The sequence below is a fragment of the Leptonotus elevatus genome, chromosome 15, assembly GCF_054856555.1.
Source record: "Leptonotus elevatus isolate MCC_2025b chromosome 15, RoL_Lele_1.0, whole genome shotgun sequence".
NCBI lineage: Eukaryota > Metazoa > Chordata > Actinopteri > Syngnathiformes > Syngnathidae > Leptonotus > Leptonotus elevatus.
The window spans coordinates 14,530,122-14,543,644 of record NC_141253.1 but is presented as its reverse complement, the minus strand read 5'-3'; the positions used below and the strand labels follow the sequence as shown (position 1 = coordinate 14,543,644).

Genomic DNA, 13,523 nt, shown 5'->3' with positions numbered 1-13,523 from the left:
CTGGATTTGGTCACTTTTAAACCCGCCTTTTCTAGGAAGTACTTTCTCCAGGTTTCTTCTGATTGCTTTTTTTCATGTGGACAGACAGCGATGTGTGAACATAAACACACAACTGGCCTGTTTTCCTTCATCTCACTGTTGTATAGTGTAGCAAATGATGAAGATGAGTAATATCGATGGCATGAAGTTGATTAAGATGAAGATTGTTTTCTGTTCACTTTCAAAGGTGGCAACAGGAGAAAGCTGTTATCTGACCAGCTAAAATGTGACATCATGGATTACAAAAATAAAATAAAAAATAGATCCAAATCTCAAATTTTCACTATAGGACAAAATGAAATCGCTGTATATCCACCACATGCAATTTATGTTTTTTATTGACTTGATAGAAAAATGACATCAGGTTATAAGAAGGTTAACTTAAATAATTATTTATTATCAGCTTGCTACAGCAAGCGTGGTTTGAGATCACATTTGCACAGCAGCAGCAGGAGGAGAAAGATTTAAGTTTCCTGTAGGCCATTAACTGATAATAGTGACACAATGAAACTGACACGTTCATATCGAGTCTTCTTCTTCTTCTTCTTCTTCTTTTCCTTTCAGCTTTTCCCTTCCTCCAGCTAACCCTGTCCTCTGCATCCTTTGCTCTCACACTTTAACTACATCCATAAACCTCCTCTTTGGTTTTCCTCTAGACCTTCTGCCTGGCATATGGAAACTCAGCATCCTTCTGCCAATATACTCACTATCTCTCCTCTGGACATGTCCAAATCATCTCAGTGTACATTTTATCATCATCATTATTATTATTTTTGCTTAAGAGGGTGTAGCAGTGATATCTGTGTGCTAGTTATTCACCTTACTTGTCTGGCTCTGCTTACGTTGCTCAGTCCTTGGGGCAAAGCAGGCCATTTTCGAAAGAGATTGAGATACGGAAAAACTGCAGCGATAAAGGGGAGGACAGAGAGAGGCTGCGTCATACATTATTTATGGGATGCTCTGTTATCAGTGTATATTGGGGGGTTGATTGGGTTGTATTATTGCTCCTATTCTCATTTATTTACAAATATATTCCTCCATTTCACCAAAAGAGGCTAGCCTCCCAATTTAGAGGGAGCAATCCGTTTACACTAAAGACAGCAAACTGAACCAATCAGCAGCAGTCCAGCACTGTGTACAACTATAACTGTTGCTAGAATAATACAACAATTTTGCATACCAATGTTTTGGGAATATTCTGTATATTTATGTAATTCTTTTACAATTTCAATAATAATACATTTAATATATTTTGGTGTTAAATGTTAGAAAAAGATTACTAAAGAGTCCCCCCTCCCCCAAAGTAGCCTAACAAGTATTACTGATTGAATGAGAAAAGCTGCCAATAATTAAAGGTATGGTCCGACCGATTTCTGTTGCTGTTTGTAAACACAGCATTCACAACTGACGCTTGAGGAAGCCGAGTACAGTAGCCAACCAGGAACGAGCGTGAAACCAGTCCACCAATCAGGAACAGGGGTTCACACAATGATATTAGCATATGCCACTGGTAGTCGCTTGTCCCCGCGGTTTGGCTGGAGGGAAAACGTTGAGTCCCCGCCCAGAAACGTCCCGGACAGGCCAAAACAAAAGTGTTAAAATATTCAAATCAGTCAAATGAATTGATTTTCAAAGGAAAGTCAGTGGTGTATGTCTTTAGCATTATTGATTCATTTATATGAAAATGGATAATCTTTCACATTTATGAACAGATCTATTGATGCCCATGATGTAGATCTGTAAACATCTGAAACATTTTGTCCATGCAGGATTCACTCCCATTTCTAATAATGAAATTATGCCTGTTAAATAAAGGTACACAACAATGCTAGAAAGACATTTCAATCACCTTTGTCAGCAACAGATAAAGTGCTGTTGAAGTACTGCTCCTCAATAGTGCATGAAGTGTCATTCGCTTTGTTGGAGATCCCACATGAGCCCTGACAGTTCACCTTGATGGCTGTGAAAAGAGAGAAAAACAATAAGAACACAAATTTGTAATTTCCACACTTAATATGAGAGACTTGACATCTAATAAGGACGTAAAAAGGACTTACTCTTTTCTAATCTAAAAGGTGCTTTGCAACATTCAACACTATTAAATCAATCTCACATTTGATTGAAGTATACAGTAAAGACTAGGGGTGTTCCGATGTTGCCGATTCCGATACTGAAGACCCACAAGTGAGATTGCCTGATACCGATTCTGATCACATGGATTAGTTGCACACTTTATTTTAGAGCTGCTCACTAATGATTATTTAATAACTGATTAATCTGTCAATATTTTTCGATTGATTGATGTATCAGTGTTTTGGATGCCTTCCCTATAAAAAAACAACAATATTTGGAATAGACAATGCAGAAAAAACACATATATTTTATGATTCAGTTATTGGTTTGGTCTAGTCTCTAGTTGACTGTAAACTGCAAAGTAGTAGCTGCAGATGATTGTTTTTTTGTGATCTGCAATGAAAGGCATTGACAGCATCAAAAGGCCAATCACATTTTTCCACGGAAATCGATTGTTGATCGATCGGCCGGAGAACCACTAAAGACCATAACATAATGTTTGGCTATAAAGTACATCTGCAGTGTGATCACAGCCTTTCTGTGTCATCTCTCATCGACCTTTCTGTCTGTGAGGATATGAAAACCATCTGAAAAAATACACAAACACAAACACACCCAGTCTGACAGCAGCCAGAGGATTAAACAGAGAGGCAGCCAAGCAGCAGTATGAAAAGATAATTCCTAATATTTATTTTAACCTCAGTCCTAACCTTGAACCTGGGTATAAAAAATGCACAGCTCAACCGTTACAGACATGGACAATATTGGTAGTATACTTCTGTAACTCACAATGACACTTGCGCACCTGTTACTCCTCTCGAGTATACTGCACCAGCTGCCTCAGGTTGAAAGGCACTTTCTCATAACTGCATGTCTGAGATCTTCCCACAGATGTTCAATACGATTTAGATCAGACCTTACTGAATAGCTCATGTCTTGCTCTGACCCACTGTTGGGTATTTTGAGCTGTGTGCTTTGGGTCATAATCTGGTTGAAACGCTAAGACTAATATTTCTGCCACTGCGCAACATAGTTTGCTCATATCTAAATCACTTTGAACATCTGTGGAGGGAGCTTGCTCAAGAAAAGTGGGCCAAAATATGTGCACAAGTCACGAGGATCATTTGATTACAATGCTTGCCTCAAAAAGTACGTGCAAAACATTATTTTAAGATAATTATTTTATTTAAATTCAGATGACTTTACAGCAGCATATAGCTGAATTTTAAATATAAAATGAATAAATAGATAAATCAATAAATAAAGAGATAAATAAATAGAGAGCAGAAAAACTACAGGACTTGGTGCCAGTTGATCACAGGGCACATAGAAACAGACAACCATGCACCGAATAAACCACTTTACCATCAGTGACTAAACTCATAATAAACAGATAGAAATGATTGGATACAAAATGCCTAAAAGTAGTAACCCTAATTTCTACAAATGGTGAAACTAGGAGTGAAAAGAATAGACAGTAATAGAATAGAATACCATAAGTATTATGGTATTAGCAGTATAGTGGTTGAAGTTGGGCCAAAACTGCTCTCATTAATTGAGTCCGCCCAAGGGACTGCCAATGAAAATTTGCTTGATTTAGCTAACTTGGGCATATTTACATTGTAAAATGTTGATTAATGTGCATTGTCTCTTTTAAATAAATAAATTCAATTCAATTCAAGTGTTCATGAAGGACTAGAGCATATGTCAAAATGATGAATTATTCACAAGTTATGTAATACTGAGTAGCGCTTTTTGCTGAAATACACATCAACATGCATTGGATTAGTACAAATATTTAACATTTAAAATAGTGTTTATTTTCGACATTGTGTGTTTCCAATTTTAGTGCATCTATTCTGGTTCAATACACTTGAATCATTTAAGGTGTGTAAACTTAAACTAGCATTATTTGAAAAAATGCAATGTGAAAAAGAGCAATTGACCAAGCATTCCTTTGCACCTTTGAATTCCGCGAGTCTCGCTTAAAAAAAAAAACACGGGACACACACAAGGAGGCAGATGGCCTCGCCAGATTGTTGGCACAATTTCAGGGAGGTGGGAGAACCGACAACAAAAGCACAAAACATAGTTGAGTCTTCTAATAATGCAGACAAATAAACAAAGAAATTAATGCCTTACTCTCCATCCATCCATATGTATATATATATATATATATATATAATATGGTTGGCTTTTCATCCTCAGGACCTGGACAACTCCACATAGTCCAGGGAATCATGAATTCAGAGCAATATTGTGAAATCCTGGATCATAACCTGAAGCTACAGCCTGGTAGAAGATGGATCATGCAAGATGACAATAATCTAAAGCATTCCAGCAATACAACCAAGGAATGTTTGAAGAACAACAAGATTCATGTTCTGGATGTGCCCAGTCAAAATCCTGACTTAAATTTTTTCAAACTACTGTGGCGGGACCTGAAGCGGGCAGTTTATGCCAGACGCCGATCCAACCTCTCTCAATTGGCTGCATTTTGCAAGGAAGATTGGCAAAAATCCCCCAAAGTAGATTTGAAAGGCTGATAAGTCACTAAAGAAAGTGTTTGGGTGAAGTTATCATTGCAAAAGGAGGTGTTCACATACTTTTGCACCCATGAAACCTGAGTTTTTGTTAGATCAACAACTTTTGCTCAGAAATGAATGACAATATTATCATTCTTTTTGTTCAAGTCCATTATTTTGAATGTCAGCATTATAGATTGGGGTACGACTAAACATTTAATAAGGTTATTTTAATATTTTATACAAAAAATCTGACCATGCCTGCAGGGTTCACAAATTTTTAAGCAGCACTGTATATTATACTGTAAATGTTAAGTTGTGCCATGACAATATTAACAGTTTACAGTAAATGTTTCAGGCCAAAAAAAGTCAATTCTAGAAAGGTTTTATTTATTTATCTATTTATTTATTTGCTTACTTATTTATTTAATCAAAACATGTAGCCCCCTTATGTTAAGTGCAATCTATAAACACGTATTGTTTTAAATAAAAATCATTACTTATGTTAAGTCAAAAAAGGTTGTCTTTAATTTTTATGAAAAAAAGAAACTTCATTCTTAAACATCACTGTTAAAGAAAAAATGTCTTTAAGGCGAAACCCGTTGTCAATTTTATGTTCAGCAGGTTTACTTTTTCAAGGTAACTATGGCAATAATCTGTTCACATCCGAGAAGAAACAATGCATTCCCCTCTCTTAGGGGATTTCAGTAGAGACTGTCTGTCTACAGATAAATAATGGGCACCATCTTGACAGACTCATGGAGCCAGAGGAGCCAGATGGACCTTGACAAAGGATGACACATTTATTTGAACAATGACATTTACCCCCCAAAAATGAAAAATATTTGTATGATGGTAAACTGAGGGTGTCACAGTTGAAGACAACAGTAAAACAATTACACAAATTTCAAAAGTCTGTTTTTGTATATGGCTACTAAATGTTTCTTTAAGAAACACAGTTGACTATAAACATTTTTCACACAAACAAATTTGAATAGTCAATATAGAATTATGTGTCTGTTTGTTTGAAGCAATGTTTTTATTAAATAGCAAAGATATGACAACATAACAAATGGATCAACAGTTTATATTTCTTAAGCACTTAATTCCAACGTTAAACGCACTAGCCGTGTTAGGGTTAGCTTAGCAATTAGCATGGCTTATCCATCTTTTCTTGTCATCGCTTCGTGAGAATAATACTAGTCAGAAATGTAGCTTATTCGCCACAGAGGCGATGATTACTGGCTTAGGAGTGACTGACTAACGCAACATTTTTAGGCACACTAGTAGCTCGCTCGTTTCTAGCTAGCTGCTGCGGCATATGCAGTACAGAGCTTCCCTCGATCTTCGACTACCGACAGAAAGTGATGTGGGGTGGTTGATTCTCAGTTTTGTCATTCTTTGCATTTTGATGAAACGCAAATGCAAATTTCGCCTCACAGACTGCGATGTGAAACTTCTTATTTTGAACCTTGTTACTATTTATATCTTTAGATGTTTATATTGTAGCACCACTGGGAGCTTGGAGGCGCTCCCAGCATGCTTTGCGCACCGGGGATTGAAATAGTGTTTGAAATGCATGTTCTGTGTTAATTATTCCGTTATTAGTGGTCCAGTTGTTTTATTGGTTATTGGTGGTGCTTTCTAGTTTGTTGCTATGTGGTGATTTAATTTTGCCATGACACCGTGATTCTACAAGATATGGGGAAGAATGACTTGCCTGCATTCTGTGAGTTAAAAGCGTGTAAGTGAGATTAACTACTTACAATAATAAAAGTGGTCCTCACTCTCTTGAAAGCGCCACAATATGTAGGTGTGGCTGAAAAAGAAAAGTGTGGCGAGTCTCTCTCATGGATACGCACAAGTGCAGTAAACAAATCAGGACTTAAGCCTCTCAAATATCCAAATGCTCCATTCAGTTCTTGTTCGTGTAAAAGCACACTAATAATAGATACTTCATCTTGGAGCTGGTTAGCTCAATTAGTATACAGGCAGCAATATTAAAAACTGCAAACATCATTATAGTAAGCATGTAATGACTCTGGGTCAAAATATGTAGAAATTGATTTGGGATTCTTAAATAATTAATTCCATGTAGCTGCACTGTGCTGGAAGTGGAACACATGAATATCCACTAGGAGCCCCACAATGAACCGTACAATCTGCAGGGAGACTGTCTCCCACCAGTGCTCAGGATGCTGTGTGTCGAACATGCTCTGACTCAGCAGCCAGCTGGATTTGTTAGCAACACATTGGAGTTCATCCAAATTCTCTTTATGCTTCAGTGAGAGTGTACGCAAGCAGAGACAATCCTAGCGCCACTAACCGTCAGAGAGGATGTTGTCAACAGTTTTTAATTTTTTTTTATTTTTTATTTTTTTCGAAATGGGAGTTTAAATACTTGACTGGAATGGGTGCACACTGGTTATCTTCTAGCAAAGTAAAATCTACCAACTAATTGGTGATGATAGTATGATAGTGACTACTATAAAAACTACTACTTTCCACATACAACCAACCACACATGACTGGTGCCTGATTAAAATACTATGAAAGGAACATTTTTACAGTTCAAAAACCTGACCGACACACTTTGGCAAAATGTTACAAGGGAGTTTCGACCAGTCTGAGCTTGTTGAATTATTTTCCTTTGTCACAAAACCTATTCACCCAATGCAGGAATTCCATCCTTCAGGGCATATTTTCCTGTTAAGGTTTTTACCTATTTTGCACCACTTTTGTTAGTTAGCAATCTCTCGCTAATCCAAATGCACATTTACTGAATAATCAAACTGTAGCACAGAAAGTCCTGCTAACAATGGGTCAAAACACAAAACGAGGAATAAAATAATTCAAAAATGCTCTGAGCAAATGAGAAACACGCACTCGTCACTTGCAATGCATGTTGCATCACATAATCATCATAGGCACACACTTTGTTAGCTGGTAAAAAATGCTTAGGGCACTTAGGCCAATGATAATGGTTCATTTTTTACACTAAAATGTGGTGACTCTAGTTTTGGCTCACTGTCTAGAGGAACTACATCATTACAGACAAAACTATTTCAATGTGACAAGAAGAGTGTGAATGAGATTTGAATTACTTGAATTTATCAAATGTTCCTGTCCTGCTGGTGCCAAAACATTCCTATGCCTTTGAGGATAATTTATTGAACTTGAAAACCTTTTTTAGTGCAACAAATACCTTTTAAAGAAACATCAGGCTTGAGCTCTCAGTTGGGAAGACAAGAGTAATCCATCACCAACCTTACTACTGTCATTAAAGTTTTAGTATATCTAAATGTTCAGTCTGTCTCACTTTCCAAACATGTTCCTTGATGAATGAACACTGCCGCCTGATAATCTCCTGAATGTTTAGCAGTGAGAGTGAGGAAATAATCATGGTTGAAAATGGAAAGCGGTGCAAGGGTGTGTTATCGTAAATATATCCTCTGGTAAAAGTCCAACAGTAGACCAAAATAATTTTTTGCTTCTCAACTTTCAGTGCCGCATAACAATATTATCTATCGAAGCGCAGAGAGGGGGTTTGCTGGCTCACCCTCTCCATTCGACTTTATCCCAAAGGTGTTGCACTGATACCAGTACTATGCAGTGGCAATACTGTACATTTTTACAGTACACAATACTCATAAAAACTACAAATACAGATACAAATACATAACATAACCAGCATGTATTTCCTGGTAGGAGCCATGTCAGTCGTGTGGAGATAGGCGGCTGCAAATTATGCTCAGACATGGATGATTAACTCCGCTCGCGTCACAAGGCCGGACCAGAGGCGGCGGCCCCACTAGTTATCCGACACACACCAAAGTTTTAACATCACAAAGCAGTAACCGGGGTCATCGGGTTGAGCAGCATGCAGCTGAAAGAGATACCGTATAAGCGATATTGTGATAAAGTACTGTAGCGTCTCCTTGGACTAAGGACAACAAGTTGTCGAGTCAAATTCCCTAGACGATTCATTAATTGACTGAATGAAGTTTGTCTTTGCCGTAAAGAGTATAATTTTTCATGTGTTTGCGGAATTAACACTTAAATGCATAATAAAGTGTTGCCAACCTTTCATTGCCCATAGACAGGTATTTTGATTCAAAGAGCTGATATGGTGTTTTGAAGTTTCAAGCGCCGCCACCCAAACAAAAAAAAAAGGAGATTATCTTTAAGAATGTGGTAAGTCTACTGTACAATAGAGTTCTTCAAAAAATATTTTTAGGAAACAAAAAACTCTGGAAACTTAAATGCTAGGTAGTAGTACCTTTAATTTGTTCTTATTTGCTTAGCAATACTGTCAGATTGGACTCTAAAGGGATAAGAGACAAACACATCTGTATGCACATTACACACGCACGCACGCACACACACACACACACAACACAACACAACACAACACAACACAACACAAACAAATCCTTGCATGTTTGCATGCAGGGGTAAGAGGTTTATCCCTGGAAAAGTTACATCATAAAACAACTAGCGGCCATGTAGTATGTAATCTGCACATTCTGTTCCACACTATCGTAATTTCTTGTGAATAATATTTCCCCTTATACATTAGGAGAGCCCCCCTCCCCCCCAAATCACCCTTAAAAAGCATGTTTTTCACTGTATTTGTGTATAATAGTATTTGTGCTTATTTGCTGGTATCCTTTATTCCATCCATCCATCATCTACCACTTATCCAGGGTCTTGTCGCGGGGGCAGCAGCTTTAGCAGGGAAGCCCAGACTTCCCTCTCCCCAGCCACTTCAACCAGTTCCTCCGACGGGATCCCAAAGCGTTTCCAGGCCATAGTCTCTCCAGCGTGTCCTGGGTCCTCCCCGGGGCCTCCCGCCGGTGAGACATGCCTGGATCACCTCTCGAGGGAGGCGTCCAGGAGGCATCTGAACCAGATGCCCGAGCCACCTCGACTGGTTCCTCTCAACGCGCTCGACACTGAGTGCTTCCCGGATGACCGAGCTTTTCACCCTATCTCTAAGAGAGAGCCCTGACATCCTGCGGAGGAAACTCATTTTGGCCGCTTGTATCCGGGATCTTGTTCTTTCGGTTACAACCCACAGCTCGTGACCATAGGTGAGGGTAGGAGCGTAGATCGACCGGTAAATCGAGAGCTTTGCCTTTCGGCTCAGCTCCTTCTTTACCACAACGGACCGATACAGACTCCGCATCACTGCAGTCGCTGCACCGATCCGCTTGTCGATCTTCCGCTCCAACCTACCCTCACTCGTGAACAAGATCCCAAGATACTTGAACTCCTCCACTTGGGGCAGGATCTCATCCGCGGCCCGGAGAGGGCACCTTTTCCGACTGAGGACCATGGTCTCGGATTTGAAGGTGCTGATTTTCATCCCAACTGCTTCACACTCAGCTCTGAACCGCTCCAGTGAGAGTTGGAGATCACGGCTTGAAGAAGCCAACAGCACCACATAATCTGCAAAAAGCAGAGATGCAATGTTGAGGCCACCTAACCTGACCCCTCAACGCCTCGGCTGCGCCTAGAAATTCTGTCCATAAAAGTTATGAACAGAATCGATGACAAAGGGCAACTTTGGCGGAGTCCAACACTCATTGGAAACTAATTCGATTTACTGCTGGCAATGCAGACCAAACTCTGACATCGGTCTGCCAATCCAGAGGCACTGTCCCCGATGTCCACGCGATGTTGTAGAAGTGTGTCAACCAAGAGAGCCCTACAACATCTAGAGCCCTTAAGAACTCCGGGCGGATCTCATCCACCCCCGGGGCCCTGCCACCGAGGGGCTTTCTAATCACCTCAGTGACTTCGACCCCAGAGATAGGGGAGCCAACCTCAGAGTCCCCAGACCCTGCTTCCTCAAAGGAAGACGTGTCGGTAGAATTGAGGAGGTCTTCGAAGTATTCTCCCCACCGATTCACGATGTCCCGAGTCGAGGTCAGCAGCACCCAATCTCTACTATAGACAGTGTTAATGGCGCAATGCTTTCCTCTCCTGAGAAGTTGGATTGGTGGACCAGAATTTCTTCGAGTTGTCAGAGTTTTTGCCTTAGCGACCGCCGAAGATGCATTCTGCTTGGCCAGCCGGTACCTGTCAGCTGCCTCCGGAGACCCACAGGCCAGGTATCCTTTATTATCAGGCTGAATAATTTGAACGAATAAAGATTCAAAACATCCCAATTGAATTCTCTTTTCACATTCAAAGCATTTTTAAAACCATGTATTCCAAAGTATCGTTCTTGCACCGTATGCCCTTTTAATAATTTTAGTTAGACACTTATTAGTTCTTTACATTGCTTTAAAATGCATTTAACGCTTTTACTTGGAACTGCTCTTGAATGTACTTTTAATTATCTGAAGCGCATTGAGTTACCTTGTGTAATGTGCTACATAAATAAAGCTGCCCAGGGCTCCAGACTGCCCCTAAATGGTGGCCTTTTGCCGCTATATATACATATACAGTATATATATATATATGTATATATTTTTTAATATAATTACTATTCCTGAATATTTTTTGTTGCTGGCTCCACAATTCAGCCTAGTTACCATCACTTAAGCCATACTATTTCAGGTTGGGGGCTAATACTCTCCTAGTGAAAAAAAAAAGTTAGTCTGGAGTTAGCCACTGCTATGCATCTCAAAAGCACTGTAATTTACTTAACAAAGAAGAACACAGAATGCTCAAATTATCTTTGCTATCTCATTTTGCTGCATAAATAGGGCAATGTTGAAAGTGGCTCCGGGGCTGTGTCTCTGTTTATCAAGGGGAGTGAGCGGGAATCTTCTTACAACAGATCTAAATTACTGGCAGAGGAGTGAGACTGTTGGTTTTGTGTGGGGGGGGGGTGTGTGTGTGTGGGGGGGTGTGTGTGTGTGTGTGTGTGTGTGTGTGTGTGTGTGTGTGTGTGTGTGTGTGTGTGTGTGTGTGTGTGGGAGGGGTGGGGGGGGTCAAAGGATGGATATAAATTTTACGGTGAAAGAGTGTGAAGTTGCTGCAAATATCCAGACTGTGGTGCATCTTTAAAGACACAGTACACTGACTGGTGTGAAGTTATGCGTCTTGAAATATCAGAGGGTAGGGGTTGAACCAACTGTGATATGTTGGTTATAGCTTGTGGTTGACTAATCGCGACTCACGTGTTTTGGACACGGACGCCTTGCCACAATCAACAGGTGTTTGGCTCACGTAGCAAACTAGCGGATGGTGCTTCAAGTGTATGGCAATTTTTTTTAATGACACCATTAGTACAGTCCCTTACCAAAAAGTAGCATACTTTAACTACATAATATAGAGTATACTTAAGTATACCTAAGTTTATTTTTCAAGTGTACTTATTCTTGTACTAAAAGTAAACTTTATGTAAACTCCTTGGGACTAAATTGGAACATTTTAGTACGCTTAAAAGTATACTTAAGCACACTTTCAACTTCCAAATATACTTAAAGTACACTATTAAGTATGCTTTGTGGTACACTTATGTCCACAGTTTAGTTTACAGCAAAAAGCTCAGTGATGAATTGCCAGGGATCGAACCAGCGAACACTGGTACTAATGGTAACGACCTTCATCTCTAGGCTATCCAGCCACATGATATATCAGGCTTTATAAATAAATGTAACCTATAATTTGGGTTCCTTAGCGAGTGCCTTCTAGTTTGGTCCTCGACAGCCCCTATCCAGCCTATTTTCCATGTTTCTCTCCACTAACACACCTGATTCATGATCAGGATCGTTATCAGACTTCTGCAAAGCTTGCTGGTTAGCTGATCATTAAATTCAGCTGCACTGCAGGAGGGAAACTTGGAAAACAGGCTGGATAGGGGCTCTCTGGGACCAGACTTGGGCACTACTGTACTACAGTATGTAAACTTTTAGGATATGTTTTAGTCAGTGGTATAGTGGTCCCTGGAGAAGTGGGTATACTCAAAATTGTACTTACCGGTACCAGTACTTTTTTTTCTTCTTCCTTTTTTTTTTTTTTTGCTTCTAGAAAAACGCCCCGTTTTAAAAACGGTGACGTGTAAGAAAATGCTGTCATTTGTAATTACGCACAATAATACTATTATCGTGAATGAATTAGGAGCAGTTTATAATGTAAAATGTATTTATTGCGCATCAAGGAGAATTCAGAAGTGAGTAGACGCAAACTTGACTAACAAAGAAGTGGGTATACGCCGTATACCCTTAACATTTACTTACAGTATACTTCCAAAAAGTACAAGAAAAGTAAACTGGAAGGATACTCTCCTAATTTAGAGTATACTTCAAGCATACTTAATTATACTTATTTTTGGTAAGGGGTCACTTGCAAAATACGTATCTATGCTATCTTTGTACACAGTCTGAGAAGGCTAACACTAGCTAACGAGCAGCTGTCAATCCGCACCACCAAATGCTGTAACAGTAAAAACGAAACTACTACAGACAATAATATTTTGTAGAGCCAATACTATAACCGCCAATACAAAGCTCCCAAATACGTACCATCACTTTGCAAAGGAGAAGAGAGAGAGCGATTCGGGTCAACATTCCAGTGTAGTGATGAGTGTGGTAAAACCCATATCCCACTGATTGGCGAACATTTGTGAGTGTTGGGGAAGGTAACGAATGTGCTCTCCCATCAAGTTTGCAAAAGTACGGTGTGCAGTTTGGCAGATGGCAAACTGTTCTTCAAAAAGACTCAATGTGTGCTTGCATAAAGCTGCTAATTAATAGCAATGATGTTGGAGTATAAACATTTAAACAACAAACGTTTAAACACAAACAGCACCACGACGAACAGAAAAGTATATAACAATTTTCACACAATTTCACAGACATTCATTCTTTTTATTCAGAGAAAAATGAGTTTGAATGCTACAACGTTAATGAGATGTTCTTATTTGTTACT

At 39.4% G+C, this 13,523-nt stretch overlaps 1 protein-coding gene across 1 annotated transcript in view; it reads right to left on the bottom strand.

Annotated features, from left to right (window-relative positions):
- arrdc1b (arrestin domain containing 1b) overlaps positions 1 to 13,523 on the bottom strand; it is a 28,376-nt gene that overhangs the window by 11,287 nt on the left and 3,566 nt on the right. Inside the window, exon 2 of the mRNA XM_086096952.1 lies at positions 1,889 to 1,999. Within this exon, the coding sequence (XP_085953078.1) occupies positions 1,889 to 1,999 (111 nt within the window). The remainder of the gene's footprint in view (positions 1 to 1,888; positions 2,000 to 13,523) is intronic.